At 39.8% G+C, this 15,086-nt stretch overlaps 1 protein-coding gene across 1 annotated transcript in view; it reads left to right on the top strand.

Moving 5' to 3' along the window:
• CLASP2 (cytoplasmic linker associated protein 2) overlaps positions 1 to 15,086 on the top strand; it is a 146,126-nt gene that overhangs the window by 13,524 nt on the left and 117,516 nt on the right. The window contains 3 exon segments of the mRNA XM_017734661.1: positions 10,757 to 10,860; positions 14,231 to 14,322; positions 14,652 to 14,727. Of these exon segments, the coding sequence (XP_017590150.1) occupies positions 10,757 to 10,860; positions 14,231 to 14,322; positions 14,652 to 14,727 (272 nt within the window).

The following is a 15,086-nucleotide window of genomic DNA, read 5'->3' as shown; positions in this document are numbered from 1 at the left end:
ACTGCTTCCTTCAAGAAAACTTAAAGAACCAGGAGTTTCCTAAATCACATTCTGTTGACTCTGCAGATTTGTCTTCTAATGTAATATGACTCCAGTAAGTCAGACCAAAGACTTGTATTTGACAGTGATTTGTTTGCAGATGCCTGAGAAGAAAGTAAGGACGGGAGAAACATGCAGTGATAACTCCTTATCAGTAGGAGTTGTCAGCAGTCTTGCAGGTTAGGGCCAGCTGAGGCACATGGAATCTTCAATGTCTGCATTGTCACTTTGTTTTCTTACCGCTTTATCTGTTTAGTTTCTGACCCACATAGATCCTTGGCTTCTGCAGTGTTCTGTAGAAGTACTTAAGTATGCAAAATTCTTTTGGACTGGTTGCCTGAAAAACTTGATGCTTGCTAGATCTTGTGTTAGAGAGGTGAGCCAACATTTCTTACCTTCCTGACGGCCAGTTTCCATTTATGGATCTCTTCCATGCCTGTTCTCTGCTATCCCCTCCCCCTTCCCCAGCTCAGAGACACAACAGAGCTGTTTCTTGTATACAAGTCTTTTTGATAATTCTTGTTTCCTCCTTTCAGTGCCTTTCTGTTGTGGAGCATTTGAGTTGAGGAAGCCACACCAATCATACCATATCAGAGAGGTGGCATATGTTCATAATGGCACGATTATGTTTGTTTTTGTCATCTATTACTTTTGTAGTTATTGGTAATAGATTTCGTTGTTGCATAGCTGCTTCCTGAAAATTGACCTAATATATGCATGAGACTGTCTACTGTAACAACCTATTTCTGGTGCAGTGATGGTGGTTTTGGGGCCCGCTGTCCAGGGCAGTGCCTTCCCTCCATGCCTTTATCATTAGGGCAAGACCCCTTCTTGAGAACTGTGGAAGTCCAAATGCACTCTGTTAGCTGAGTTACCTTCTGCACAGCTGTTTGCAAAGCTCTCTTACGGGTGTGTGAGGTACCACTTCCTTTTTTAAACTGACTTCCCAGGCACTTCTCCAGCCTGTAGCACTGCATGGGGTGGTTGTGACCCAAATGCAGGACCCAGTATTTGGCCTTGTTGAACCTCATACAATCCATATCCATAGTTACGTGTTTGACAAGAATCAACTACTCTATGCAAACTGCCATTTTAGCTTCTTTTTTGTAGCTTGGTTATGTCCAGTTAAGTGATTCTTTGATCTGAATATTGTTAATGAGGTATATAATTGTGTATTGCAGATGTGCAGTGTGTGCAGGTGACATGAGGAGAAAACAAAAATCATGGTATGAAGCTTGAAAGTGCTGGGAAATTTGTAAGCAAAGTACTTCAGCAAAGTAACAAGTTCTTAGGGTCCCACAGGCCATCTTAGTAGTATTTTATATGGTAGGCTTTTACTTCCTCTATTTTGGTTAAATAAATGTGAGTATATTATTTTTTTGAGGGCAAACATAACAGAACTTTTCCAGGCAATTCAATTATTACTCTGAAATATTCAGACTATAGTTAACTTCTCATTTATTGTACTAAGCTATTGTAGGTACTTGCATTCTCAAAAAAGATCAGGATTGCACCATGACTATGGCGAAGGACGATATATATATATAAAATGCCTACTGGCTTCGTTCTCTGCCTTTTTTAAAACACAATGCATCCTATTTTCTAGGTGAAGTTTCATTTTTATAGCTGTTTTTGCTTATAAAATACCTGCGACCTTAAATGTATTTTTATTTTCATGAAGAGTGTTACATTTTGGTGACCCTGAGATGTTTTAATTTGTAATTCAGATTTCAGTAAATGATGGAAGTATAATAATGTATTATCCAACCGCAATATGGCAAAACATATTCTACCTTTCTCACCCTATCCCCATTTAATTTCCTGTTCAGTTTTGATGGGGATAGATTTCCTTAAGTGCAGAAAACAACAAGTAATGTCACTGAATATTCACCCCCTTAAGCATTACAGTCTTCTCCTATGAAGTGAAAAACATGAATGCTTTACTATTACTTCAATCTTTGCAACCTACATATATGCCATAAATTACATTTGGGCAAAATCAATACAACAGTTGTAGGACAGATATTTTCCAGTATTTCAAAGAGCATGTTAGTGATCTTAGTATTGAAGTATAATGCCTGATAAAGAGACTTAATTCAGTTTCCTAGGCAACCATGTAATGTTGCAGTAAATTTCTTCTAAGGTGTTATCCTTTTATGATTAACCATATTGTGTGCTCTCTGCAGCTGGCATCTGTGTTCTGGGAGTCTGGACATACAAATTGGAATCTTTCTTTTAGTACATCCAGTTAAGATCCTTGAAAACACTTTGGAAGCAGTAAATACCAGGGTGTGTGTTCCTTCATAAGACTATATGTCTATATTCTGGGAAAAATAAAGCAGTGTTTGAGTGTTACATCTTTTGGTATTTAAAACTACTGCTTGTTCTGTGATTAAAAGAGATGTTACATAAGAGCACATAATTACTGTATCACAGTCTCTTTTCCTAGGTGATCGCATTAATTATTAAAATAAATGTATATATCCAAAATAACAGAGGCTATTAAAATTATGGGCATATGTGTCTGGATGATAGAATTTCTGGGAAAAGTGTCTACTCATACTTTTAGTTCTGTTTTCTAAAACAAGTGAATATGACTTGGCCCTCTTGTTATTATTGTCAAAAGGAAAACAAAAAATGCAGTAAAGGTATACAGAATCTGTTTCAGTTTTACTGTGCAGTATTAGACCATGACATATTTTTCTGCAGATATCGAACTGTCCATTAGTCTGTTACATAACTATATTGACATCAGCTTTTACATATAACCTTACAAAATGTTGCAAAATATTCTACTTACCTGAAAATTAAAGGAAATGTAATTGACAGTTAAAACGACCAAACACAGATAGATAGGTTATACTTGTATACATACATGTGAGTCTGAACAGGGATGCACATTTTACACACAAAAACTCCATATGTGAATGTGTGTGTACATTTAATAGTAGTTTCAAATTCTTCTTACTGTGAAAAGAAACCACTGGGCAAAATTAGTTTTGGAAGATAGTTATAGTGCCATATACTAAAATGTGAAATCAATTTGAAGTGTTTACATTTTTTACCAGGTGGCTTCAAGAAGTGTTAGAAGAATATTTAAATTAGTTTCCTCAGACTAATTTAAATGCTCTGTCAAATTTGTTGTTATAATGAAGCATGGAAGTGTGACTGCTCGTGTCCTGGATGGGTGCACTCATAACTGGCTTAAAAACTGGCTAGATGGCTGAGTCCAAAGGGTGATGGACACTGGAGTTAAATCCAGTTGGTGACTGGTGGCAAGTGGTATTCCCCCGGACTCAGCATTGGGGCTGGTTTTGTTTAATATTTTTATCCATTACCTGGATAAGGGGATGCAGGGCACACTGAGACAGTTTGAAGATCAGACCAAGCTAGGTAGGAGTGTTGATCTGCAGGAGGGTAGGAAGGTTTTGCAGAGGGATCAGGGCAGGCTGGAGCAGTGGGTTGAGGCCGGTGGTATGAGGGTCAGCAAGGCCAAATGCCAGGTCCTGCACTTGGGTCACAACAACCCTAGGCAGCGCTACAGGAAAAGCACCTGGCTGTGCTGGTTGACAATGGCTGAGCATGAGGCAATGAGTGCCCAGGTGGCCAAGAAGGCCAGTGGTGTCCTGGCCTGTATCAGCAATAGTGTGGCCAGCAGGACCAGGGCAGCGCTCATCCCCGCTGTATTCGGCACTGGTGATGCTGCACCTCAAATCCTGTGTCCAGTTCTGGATCCCTCAATGCAAGAAGGACATTGAGGTGCTGGAGCATGTCCAGAGAAGGGCAGTGGAGCTGGTGAAGAGTTTGGAGCACAAGTCTGATGAGGAGCAGCCGTGGATTATGTAGCCTGAAGAAAAGGAGGCTCGGAAGGAACCTTATTGCTCTCTGTAACTACCTGAAAGGAGGTTGTAGCAAGGTGGAGGTCAGTCTCTTCTCCAAAGCAGCAAGCAACAGGACGAGAGGAAATGGCCTCAAGTTGTGCCAGGGGAGATTTAGATTGGATGCTAGGAAAAATGTTTTCATTGAAAGTGTTGTCAAGCACTGTAACTGCCAAGGAAGAGGGCGAGTCGCCATCCCTGGAGATACTCAAAAGTCGTGTAGATGTGACACTGAGGAACATGGTGTAGTGGTGGCTTTGGCAGTGCTGGGTTAGTGGTTGGCCTTGATGCTCTTAAAGGGTTTTTCTGACCTAAATGGTTCTATGTCGCCTGATGTGTTTTAAAGCAGTTGTAAGGGCTTGCAACATACATTAACTTTTTGAGTGAATTAGGATTAAAGCAGTTGGTACAAGAATTTGGAAATACTCGTTTGAGGAAGTCAGCATTTAGTAAGTGACACCCACGTTGTAAGTTTTTGCTTTTTCCCTTACTTAATGATTGAATTTTTTGGGTGGAAAAGACTCCGGTGTGCAGTTTATTCAAGCTGGGACTCTTTAATATGTGGTTTTAATGTGGTATGGAGAAATGCTTTGAAAATCCATGAAATCCATGAAAACCAAGAACTGTATTAACATGAGCTACCATGGATATATCTAGCATCTAGAAAAATCCTGGATCTTCAGGTGTTAGGCCTGACTGAATTTTATTCTCATTTATCATTTTTATTAGTTTCATTGAAATGTTGAGACTAATGACATGTTCTGCTGAGGATTCAAGATTAAAAAAACTTGCATAACAACTAAACTTAAAACTTGGAATAACTCGGTTGGAAGGGACTTTCACAATCATCTGTTCCATGTCTTTGCTTTAAAAATGGCCAAGCTATGGTGTTAGAGAAAACTTGGAAATTAAATCAAATAACTCGAGAAACTGAATTGCTGAGATAATGTAAAGCAAGCTTTTCCATTTATGGGAGAGGCATCTTGTCTCAAGGATGCCTTGCTGCACCTAAATGCAAGTCAGGTGTTTTGTCTGATACTGCCTTTTCATTTTATAGCTTACTGACCTCAGGAAAAGCTGTGTTGGATTGTTGTAGGATTTTCTTAGACAATAAAATGCTGACTGTTTCAGATTTTTTTTTTTAACAGCTTTTAGAAGACAGTCCATTATTTGTATTTTTTCCCCCATAATATCTGCTTTTATATTTTCAAATGTAACAAAATACTAACTTCCTGCAACACCTCAGAAAATACTTAAATTTTCTTTGTTTTCCTCTGTAGTTAATGGTGACAGCTAGGGGTCATGACTGATATAAACTGTAACTTTTTTCATCTTTATGATTAGATTCTCTGAAGTATCAGTAAAAAAAAAAAAGTAAAAATCTATGCAGCCTTTTAACTTTTTTTTTTTTTGGGGGGGGTGTGTCGTGGGTTGGTTCATTTCTTTTGTTGTTTTTTGGGGTTATTTTTTTCCTGTCTGGCTAGTGCTGGAATTTATTAGTAGTGGGAATTCATTTTACCTGAAGTGATCCATGCTTGCGTGATAGGCTGTGATGTAGAATACCATCTGCTTGCTGTCTGTGGGCATTTCACTGTATGACACCTAGAAATGCAGTGCTTTTAACTCGAAATCCTAGCTTGCTTTGGTTTCTGCTTGATTCTAATTAATTCTAGTTCTGTAAGAAACCTCGCCTAGAGCTTAAAAAATTTCAGAAGATGACATTTGTTCTCAATCTTCTAGTTTTCTTTCAGATTTAATACACCTCTTGAAACTCTTTGGCCTGGTAGACTGTTCTCATGTTCTGAGACTGACACCTTGATAGACTCGTAGATATATCATATAAAAAAACAGTGTTTGTTTTTTCCTCTCTGCTGCTGCTGCTGAACAGTGATGTGTCATTAATCCCACTAATGCTTTTCTTAATTAGCTCCTGGAGAGACCCCAAGAAGCGCATTAATGTCTGAAATTGCTTTTTATTAAACTGGCTTGGACTATATGTTGAGGAGAGGAGCACTGAGGCCTTTCTGAGAGCCTGCTTACGATTCTTTGCTTAGAAGTAGTCCCTTGGCCACGTGGATCTGTCAGGCTGGCCCTGTAGGAGCCCCTGTGGGATTCTCTCCTGTGCATCCTGCCCAGAACAGAGACTGCCCTAATTGCAGGGGCAGCTGTTTCCCTCCCTCCTTTCTAATGACAGCTGTTCAATGCTACTGCCTGAGCTGGCAAGGTTTCTGAGGAAACGAGGAAGATCTTGCTGCCTAGGTTTAATCTGTTTCTGTCCTCAAAGACTTTTCTTCTTAATAACAGAATTTTTGCCAACACTGATAACGTTTTCTCGGTAAAGATTCTTTTTTGCTTAATGCTTTTTTGTAAGTCTTTGCAGTAATGAGTATCTAAAGTTGGTTCATAGAAATAGGTAGACCTGAGACTTGAAATGAGCACAGGTATACAAAGAGCAGCAGGTGTAAGTGGTCAGAAGAGAAGAAAAAGCAAGAATACAAACTGAAAAGCTGCAGAAGGAACTCTTGTTAAAGTTTAACAAAAGAAAATTGTTTGTGCTACCTGTGGCATTCTTTGCTACAGGGGTCATATAGTTAAATTGCTCAGGTTTTTAAAAATACATTGTGTGCCATTCTAGGCAACTTCTGTGATTTGCTTGTTTTATCATCTTCAATCCTGGTAGAGGAAATAAATATTTAATTTCTCAAGGCTGTACTTTGACTCTGAAGGCTGGTTTTGGCATTAACTCATGCATGTATTGTCCCAGCTAGTGGTGATAAAATTATTTGGTGAATGTGGATAAATGAAAATTTATTCAGTTTTACTGAGACAAGAGAAGACAATAGAAAAAGAAACTGATGGGATAATAAGCTCTGTTATGGATGTAGCAGAAAGGAAAAAGGCATAAATAGCAGCTCAGATGTAAATGCATAGCCAGTTTAAAGGGGTGATTGTCCTGCTCTGCTCTGCACTGGGGTGGCCTCACCTCAAGTGCTGGGTGCAGTTTGGGGCACCACAACATAAAAAAGGCATTAAGCCATTAGAGAGTGTCTGAAGGAGGCCGACAAGGATGGTGAAGGATCTTAAGGGGAAGCTGTATGGGGAGTGGCTGAGGTCACTTGGTCTGTTCAGCCTGGTGGAGTCTGCAACTTCCTTGTGAGTAGAAGAGAAGGGGCAGGCACTCTTCTCTGTGGTGACCAGTGACAGGACCTGAGGGAATGGCCTGAAGTTGAGTTCAGAGCAGTTTAGGTCGGATATTAGAAAAGGTTCTTCCCCCAGAGGGTGGCTGGGCACTGGAACAGCTCCCCAGGGAAGTGGTCACAGCACCAAGCCTGAACGAGTTCAAGAAGCATTCGGACAATGCTCTTGGGCACATGGTGTGACCTTGGGGTGTCTGTGCAGGGCCGGGAGCTGGACTCAATGATCCAGATGGATCCCTTCCAAGTCAGAATATTCTGTGATTCTGTGAAATAGCAGCTCAGTTTGAGGTAGATCTGGTAGAATTAATGTCTGCTATGGAATATTTTTGCTAAAACTGTACGTTTTCTTCAGTAATCAAAACCTGTAAAATTGTGGTATAACAATGTAGAAATCTTAACAGGAAAACCTCAGGAGCGGCTAGAAGTGGTAAGAAGCTTTGACAACATGCTAAAACATGGCGAAAAGGCAAGTTGAATCGAATACAGTGCTTCACAAAAAATAAACAACAGCTGCAAAAGGAATCACTGTCTCCTAAATTTAGCGTAGTGTTTCTCAGCACATCTGCAGAAATATATGACAGAAAGGTGTCATTTGTTATTAGATTTTCCAAAATCCATTTGAAATAATTTAAGAATCTAGGCAACAGAAGATAAAAGATGGATAAGGTTAATATAAAACAGTAGGAATGTGTGAATCCAGACTGCATGTGATAAATTATATCCCTCACTGAGTGAGTTGTTAGGAGGCTACCACATTGAATACAGCCTTCATGTTTGGTCCTACTTCGCCTTTGTCACCCTTCGTTTAATTCTGTATCTGTTTGAGATTGTTGAGTTTGCAGACTGATGCCAGGAACAACCAAATGCATGTATTTGCATTGCAGTATAAAGAGGGACACTAATTCGATAATGCTGGTGAGAAAGCATGTGCAGCTTAAAGGAAAAGTAGCAGCCAAAATGATGTTCAGTTTTGAAACTTGATCAATAGGAAACCCAACTTTCAGTGATTTCCTATTGGAGCTTGTTCTGACAGAAAAGATGAACAGCCACACTGAAAACCAGCTGGTGGTTGCCAGCATTCAGCAGCCTAATTTCATTTGTCTTGCGCAAACAGAATATATCATGCCTTATATGGGGTCTTACAGAAACTTGAGTTTTAGGGGAAAAAAGCCAAGCCTGCAGCCGTGTGGGCTCTTTAACAGCTCCTGCAGCGGGTTATCCCTCTGTCAGAGCTCCAGGAGTGGCAAAGGCTGGTGTGTTCAGTAGTTGCACACTCTGAAATCTGCAGGCTGTGTCATAGCTTAGTTTAACTCGGTGACCTCATCTCTGTTCAGCAGCTTCTAGTAGCTGTTCTCTGTGCTTGCCTTAGTGATTTGAGCGGAGCCCTGGTATCTGCAGCTCCGTCAAATGACTCAGAGTGCTAATTAGTCACAAAGGAGCCGTGTTCCCTCAGGACTGGCACTGGCTGTGTTTGTTTCCCTCTCTGTAAAGCTAGAATTGCCTTCAGCTGCCCAGCAGTCAGGTCAATGTAGAGACCTCACTAGTAATGTATGGCATGGGGACAAGGTCAGTTCAGAAGTGCTGGAAAGGACAAGAAAAGTACTGTTGGTGAGAAAAATGTAATCAGTAGGTGTAGGAGTGATTGGAAGTTCATGGGAGTGGTTACCTGTGTACTCCCAAAAATAGCTTCTTAAGTTCTGGATGTTTCTTCTCTGTTCACAAAATGGAAAAAATCCCCAAAAAAACCAAACCCAACCACCAAACAAAACAGAAACACCCCTTAAAAACCCAAACCATAAAGACAATGTCCCACACCATCAAAACAACAGCAATCCAACCCAAACAAAAAAACCCCAGACTCTTCTTTTGAAACTGTGAAATGAAAGTAGCTGTACTAATTTCTTCAGGGGAGAAAGGGTAGAGAAGATAGATGAAAAACACAAAACTTTGATAATGGTGGCTGAAGATGTCAGTGGAATAACCAGAGCCAATAGAATTAAATACTTAGATTAGGACACTCAGAATAGGACACTAAGAAAGCCTTTGGATACTGCAGGAGGGGAAATTCAAACTTCAGCAGTGTATTTTTCAATCATGGTATAGAAATGGCTGCTGCTTTTAGTATGGGAACGGGGGACTGAGGAGACCTCAGAATTTATGGTTCTGTTCCCTTTCTTTTGCTGGCAAATCTATTGTTTATTTATTACTATAAAATCATTACGTACTGATAAAATTACTTCAGATCTGCCTTTCAAACAATAGCCAAATACAATTATTTCTTTTGTGAGTAGAAAAGGAAAATTAATTCTTTAGCAGTCTGTTGAGGTCAGGCAGCTACTGTAAAATACTCTCAGGTGTTCAGTGATGTAGTACTAAATGCAGCAAAAAGTTACTTTAGCTGTTAGTATATCTCTTTTTACTTATGAGAATGTGAGCAAGTCTTCAAAAGAAGTCGAGGTAAACATTATGCTGGCTTTAGAAGTTTGAAGTAAATGTTACAGCAATTGCAAATTTAGCCCAAGCTTAAGCAGAGTGCAGGAGCAGAAGGATGTGCTGGGTGATTATTGTGAGCTGTGTTGAGTAAGATCCACCTGGACTGCGTGACTGATACTTGGAGCTCTCAGAAACTGTGGATTGGATCAGAAACAAAAGCTAGCACAGAAGGCTGAGCTGTCGGCAGGTAAATGTCACCATTAGCGTGACACTGCTTTTCCTAGGTGGTGAATCATGTGCTTCTTAGAGCCTTAAATCACTGTCCGTGAGAGACACATCTCCACCAACTCTGTCAGTCAGTTGTGCTTCCTGAAGGAAGGCGGCGTACTCGGTGTCATCACCCCTCATTTGGAAGAAGTACTTGAAAGCATTTCGGAGAAGAATGTCTCAAAGAGTAGGCCCCAGATGGAGGACTGGGAACCAGTACAGCAGGATGTCTTGCACAACACAGAACTAGCTACGCGTTCATTGGGATATCTTTCCTAATGTCACAGCATTAATTTGTCTGACGTAATTATAAACTTCTGTCTGGAAAAGCAACCTGAGAGAGTTGGCAAGTCCCTTGGCTTTGATTTTTACTGGTTTTTAGGATCTGAAATCATCAGCTGTCATGCAATTTTACTTAAATATTATTTGAGGATGCTTGTTTTAACATAGTAACTTCTAACGATGCTCTTACTGAAGCGAGGCTGGGTTTCCAGAAGATACACTGTGTGAATAAGGAATTTAAAACGTTTGGTTTTCTTACAATAAACATCAAAGTCCCACTGATTCTAAAATAGTCCTATTTTCCTATTCCAATTCTTTGCCACTCACCATGCCCCAGCATTATTTTTAGAAAAGCCAGACATTCTGAAGCTAACTGGAACACTTTTTGAAGTGAAAGTCATTCAAACAGTTTCGAAGATGGGAAGCTTGCTTTCTTTTTAACCTATTGAAAGATACTATTTTCTTCCATTTCAGGCTTATGCATTTGTTGTTAGTCTTATACCCAGAAATGCACTTTAAAATATTGTGGCCTACTTAAAATCAGCTTTTATTTTTGAATGACGTGTATACATCTGTTTCAGGAAATATCTTTAAGCATTAGAAGATCTCCATTGGGTGTTTAATCTTTTTTACTTTCTCTTTTTTTCTCCTCTCCTGTAGTTCTCCTGCCTTTGATAGATCGTATGGGAGATGCCAAAGACCAAGTTCGAGAGCAAGCACAGAATCTTATATTGAAATTGATGTGTGAAGCAGCACCGCCCATGGTATGATTGCTTAATGTAGATTCAGAGGGAGGCCTCCAGTGAGCTTATGACTTCTGTATGAACTCCGAACATGTCACAATGTTATGGCGACTGTTAATGGTGTAAATGTTAAAGGTACTCTTAGTGGGTTGACACTGATGTATTGTTCAACTAAAGATAAAAATCTTGGCACGATGTGATTCTGCATATTTTGCACATCGTAGCTAAATTCTGAGCAGACATTTTTATGCCATGTGCCAGGGCTTTGTTAATTGACGCATGTTTGAAGCATCTTCTGGGTTTGAATAATGGGAATAAATAAGTTTAATTAGCTCCAAATTTATTTTAAAATTAGATTTGTACTTGAACATGTAGGACCAGTCCTGCAGTTGAGGTGCACATTTTCTAACTTAAGAGAATCTGGCTTTCTAGCTGTATGACAGAGATGCTCTGTGAACCATGGACAAACTGAGGTGGGGATAAATTGCCCTCTGGCTTGTCATATTTGGTTGTAAGGAGGCTTGTTTAACTCAACCTTCAGTTCTAAACATTATGTGGCTTCCAAGTGCTTAATCTTATATCTCTATTCTGTGAGTCTGAAAAATGTCGGACTGTTTAACAAGATTATATTCTTGAATAGCGATGTTATTTAGAAGTCTGGAGACCCTGGATGTGAGTAGGAACTTACTATTTGAGTTTTCAGTTCCTGAGGAAAATCTATTTCTGAGTTCTAATTCTAAAGGTTAATAGGGAGAAAAATAGTGGGGGTTTTGTATGCACTAATTCCTGGCTTTGTTTTTTCATAGATTCAAGTTTGAATGTTTGTGTGCGGTGAATAAGATGTTGCAGACTTGATCTGGAGTGAGAAAATTATTGTCAGTTGCTTTGTTTGCCTGATAAAACATGTAGCATGCTAGGCTATTATAGAACAGTTTGTCTCCCTTTGGCTACAGATCTGATTGGGATTTAGGCATCAGGGTCTAGTAGTGTCATCCACAAAGACATGCGTTTATCTGTTCACAAGCTGCAGTGTTGGTCATATTCACTGACCAAGAGACATGGCAGTATTTTTTGTGCGTAGGTGCCAGTAGTTCATAAATGATGTGTTCCTGTCCCCAAGATGCTCCCAAATACTTGGCATACAGACCAGAACCCCTACAGCAATGGCATTTTGACAAGTGTGCAGTGGAGCACCTTGGAGATACCTTCATTTGAACAGTAGCTGATAAAGAAATTGGTGGTAGTTGCTTCGTGCTAAGCCCTTGTTGTGGAAGAGTTTTAGATTGCTGGTCCATCTTTGTGCAGAGTTGTTAGGCTGTACATAGAGGTGATAGAAGGAAGTATCCATCCCCTTTGAAGTTTACTCTCAAATGCCGGAAGGCATACAAGGTTTGTGGGGTCCAAGGAAGAGCATTGTGTCTGCAAGACAAGGTACTGCTCTCCTGGTAACTTCCCCAGAGTGGGAGAAGCCTGGCTTTGGTTGTCTGCTCTCAGGAGAGCTTATGGGTCGTTAAAACTTTGGATGAAAAGCATCAATCATCCTCACAGCAGGGGCCAAAACAGAGAAGTCTTTCCTGTGCCTCTAACACTGAAGTACAGAGCTGTAGGCTCTCTGCTGCAGAGAAATATCCCTTTAGAAGAGCTTAGTGGAATAATTTTTTGAGGATAAATCCTGTAGTGTCTTTCTAGTCAACTCATCATGCCTCTTGTAGCATGTTGTTGAATAATATTTAATTTGTCCTGTTGTTAAATCCCTTTACTTGTTTTAGATGTTTGGGGTTTTTTTGCTTCTTTTATGAGCAAGAACTAGCTGTAGCTGCTTATGGGCAAGAAGGCATAAAAATATAGGTGGTATAAATATGCATGAAAGGGATGGAGGTGGACATCAAGTCTTGCTAGGACCTTCTGAGAGTTGAAATTTCTAAGCAGCCATTTGAATTTCTCTGCTTAAAAAAATTAGCTCTTAAAGAAGGGATAATGTAGTGAAAGACTAAATTTTACTTCAGTCTGCTTTCTTTGTTTCAATAGTCTGCACTTCCCTCTCTACCTGTATTTTGTTCATCTGTCAAGGAGATTTCCTTTTTCCCATGTTTGTCCATGACAGTGGGTTAATTGGAAGGATGTTTTCTTCCATAAAATCCTGTTCTTTGTTGTTAAGCTATGCAGCTTTGGCAAGCCATATCCTGCTCATCTAAGGTTTGTTTTCTCTAAATGCAATGAAGTATAAAACAAACAAACAAAAAAACGCAGATGGGACAAAATTATCAAGCAGGGCTCTAATTGGAAAATTTTATGTCTGCTGTTGAAGTGTGCTACCTCATTAATAAAGAGGATGCATATTCCCTGCTCTTATGCTCTCTGTTTTTGTTGATCAACAGCTGTTTGTGAGGGCTTTATTTTTTTTTTCCCCCAGAAAGCCGATTGCAATAATTAGTATGTAATACATTTTAGCAGCTTTGTGTGGCGTCACTGTAGGTTGCAGTTGCAGCACTCCGGGGTGCAGTTGGCAGGAGGGAGGTGCCTGGGCTTCAAAGTGTGCAGCTCCTGGCAGTGTGCAGCCATCCATCGCTAGGCAACGCTGCCCGGATGCTGGCTGGGCTGCAGTGGCAGTGCTGCAGCTGGGGCGAGTTGCAGGCTGAAGCCTGTGCATCTGCTCCCAAGGAGAACCCCCCGGCTCCTCAGCTCCATGTTTGCGCTTCCAATGCCCTGATATGCAGCTAGAGCACGGCAAGGAGATGGAAAGGTAATGGGATAAAGCCAGGAGGCAGAGAGCCAGGGCAGGCAGAGAAAAACAAGTGCGCAAGGAGGTGAAGGAGGGTTTAGCGAGCCAGGGGATCGTACCACAGGAAGTGGCACCAGCACCGAGAGGAGAACCGAAAGCAGAACAAAAATGGAAGTACAGGAATTAGAGCAAGTGGGCAAGAAATAATAAAAAAATGAAGAAATAGATCTAAAGCAAAAGTAAGGGGGAAGTGGGACAGCAGGAGTATGGATAAGGACAAGCTAAAATGGATGTGAGGAAATTTTGGCAGGCAAACAGAATATGAAGCAAAAAGAGTGTAGTAACTTCTGCTTCAGTCAGTAGTTTGTAATGTTAATATTTGTTTTGTGTGCATTAACTGTAACAATCCTGTATGTTTTAAGAGCTGTTTCTCAAACAAGGAAAACACTCAGCTGGATTGCTGAAGGACGTTTTTTAGGAATTGGTTTTGGCATAGAATTAATCTGTGTTGTGTTCCATATTGTGCATTTCAAAAGTTAATTTTATCGCTTTTCCAATGGACTTGTCTTCTGTTATTTTTTTGCAACTATTATGAATGTAATTATATGGAATAGAATTACATTGTATTGTACTCCAGGTAATTAAAGACCATTATTTCTGCTTTTATAGTACATTTGGGAACGCCTTGCTGTTGGTTTTAAACACAAGAATTACCGATCCCGAGAAGGAGTGTGTTTGTGTCTTGTTGCTACCTTAAACATGTAAGCTTTTTGTTTCTATGGAGATGTAATGGTTCTATCCTTCTTTTGAATGTCATTTTTCTCTGAAAGTAATTCTTTAGGGAGTCTGGTTCAATTAAATTAATACATGGGAAAAATCAAACAACTTAACTAGTGGGCTTTCTGAAAGAAAGACTAAAGCTACAGAATTCTTATCTTATTTAGAAGTAGATGAAGGACTAGTAAGAGAGGGTCAGAGCTTGACTGATGTCAGTTTGTATTCTATAAAAGCTAAGCCAAAAGTTCACTTCTGCAAGAATTATTTTCTGTTTTTTCTTAAAAAATATGCTACTTTTTTTTTTTTTTTTTAGTTACAGTGCACAACCATTAGTCCTCAGCAAGTTGGTACCACATCTGTGTATAGCATTTGGTGACTCCAACAGTCAGGTAAGGATTTCAGTACTTACTGGCCCTTGAACAACTACACTTTGACAGAGCAGTGAAAGCAAAATAAATATAAGCATTTAAAGAAAAGCTGGTAAGAGTGCTTGTGTACAGCAGATCATTATTTTCTACTATGAGAAGTAAACCCGATTTCTTCTTTATCAGTCCATCCACTGGAAGATGAAAGTAGAGTTGCAAAGGCAGCAATATCATGATGTACTGGTCCCTTTAGTTTTGTATTCAGAAGAAGTAACTAGTAATTACTGAAAGTAGTTGTTTCTTACAGAGGATGTTGAAAAGAAATAAATTAAAAAATGAAGTTATTGACACAAAAAATTACCTCCAGAAGCAGCCCTTATATG

The sequence above is a fragment of the Corvus brachyrhynchos genome, unplaced genomic scaffold (assembly GCF_000691975.1).
Source record: "Corvus brachyrhynchos isolate BGI_N302 unplaced genomic scaffold, ASM69197v1 scaffold94, whole genome shotgun sequence".
Classification (NCBI taxonomy): Eukaryota; Metazoa; Chordata; class Aves; order Passeriformes; family Corvidae; genus Corvus; species Corvus brachyrhynchos.
Note: the sequence above shows the minus strand (reverse complement) of the source record. Positions and strands in the feature narration are given on the sequence as shown.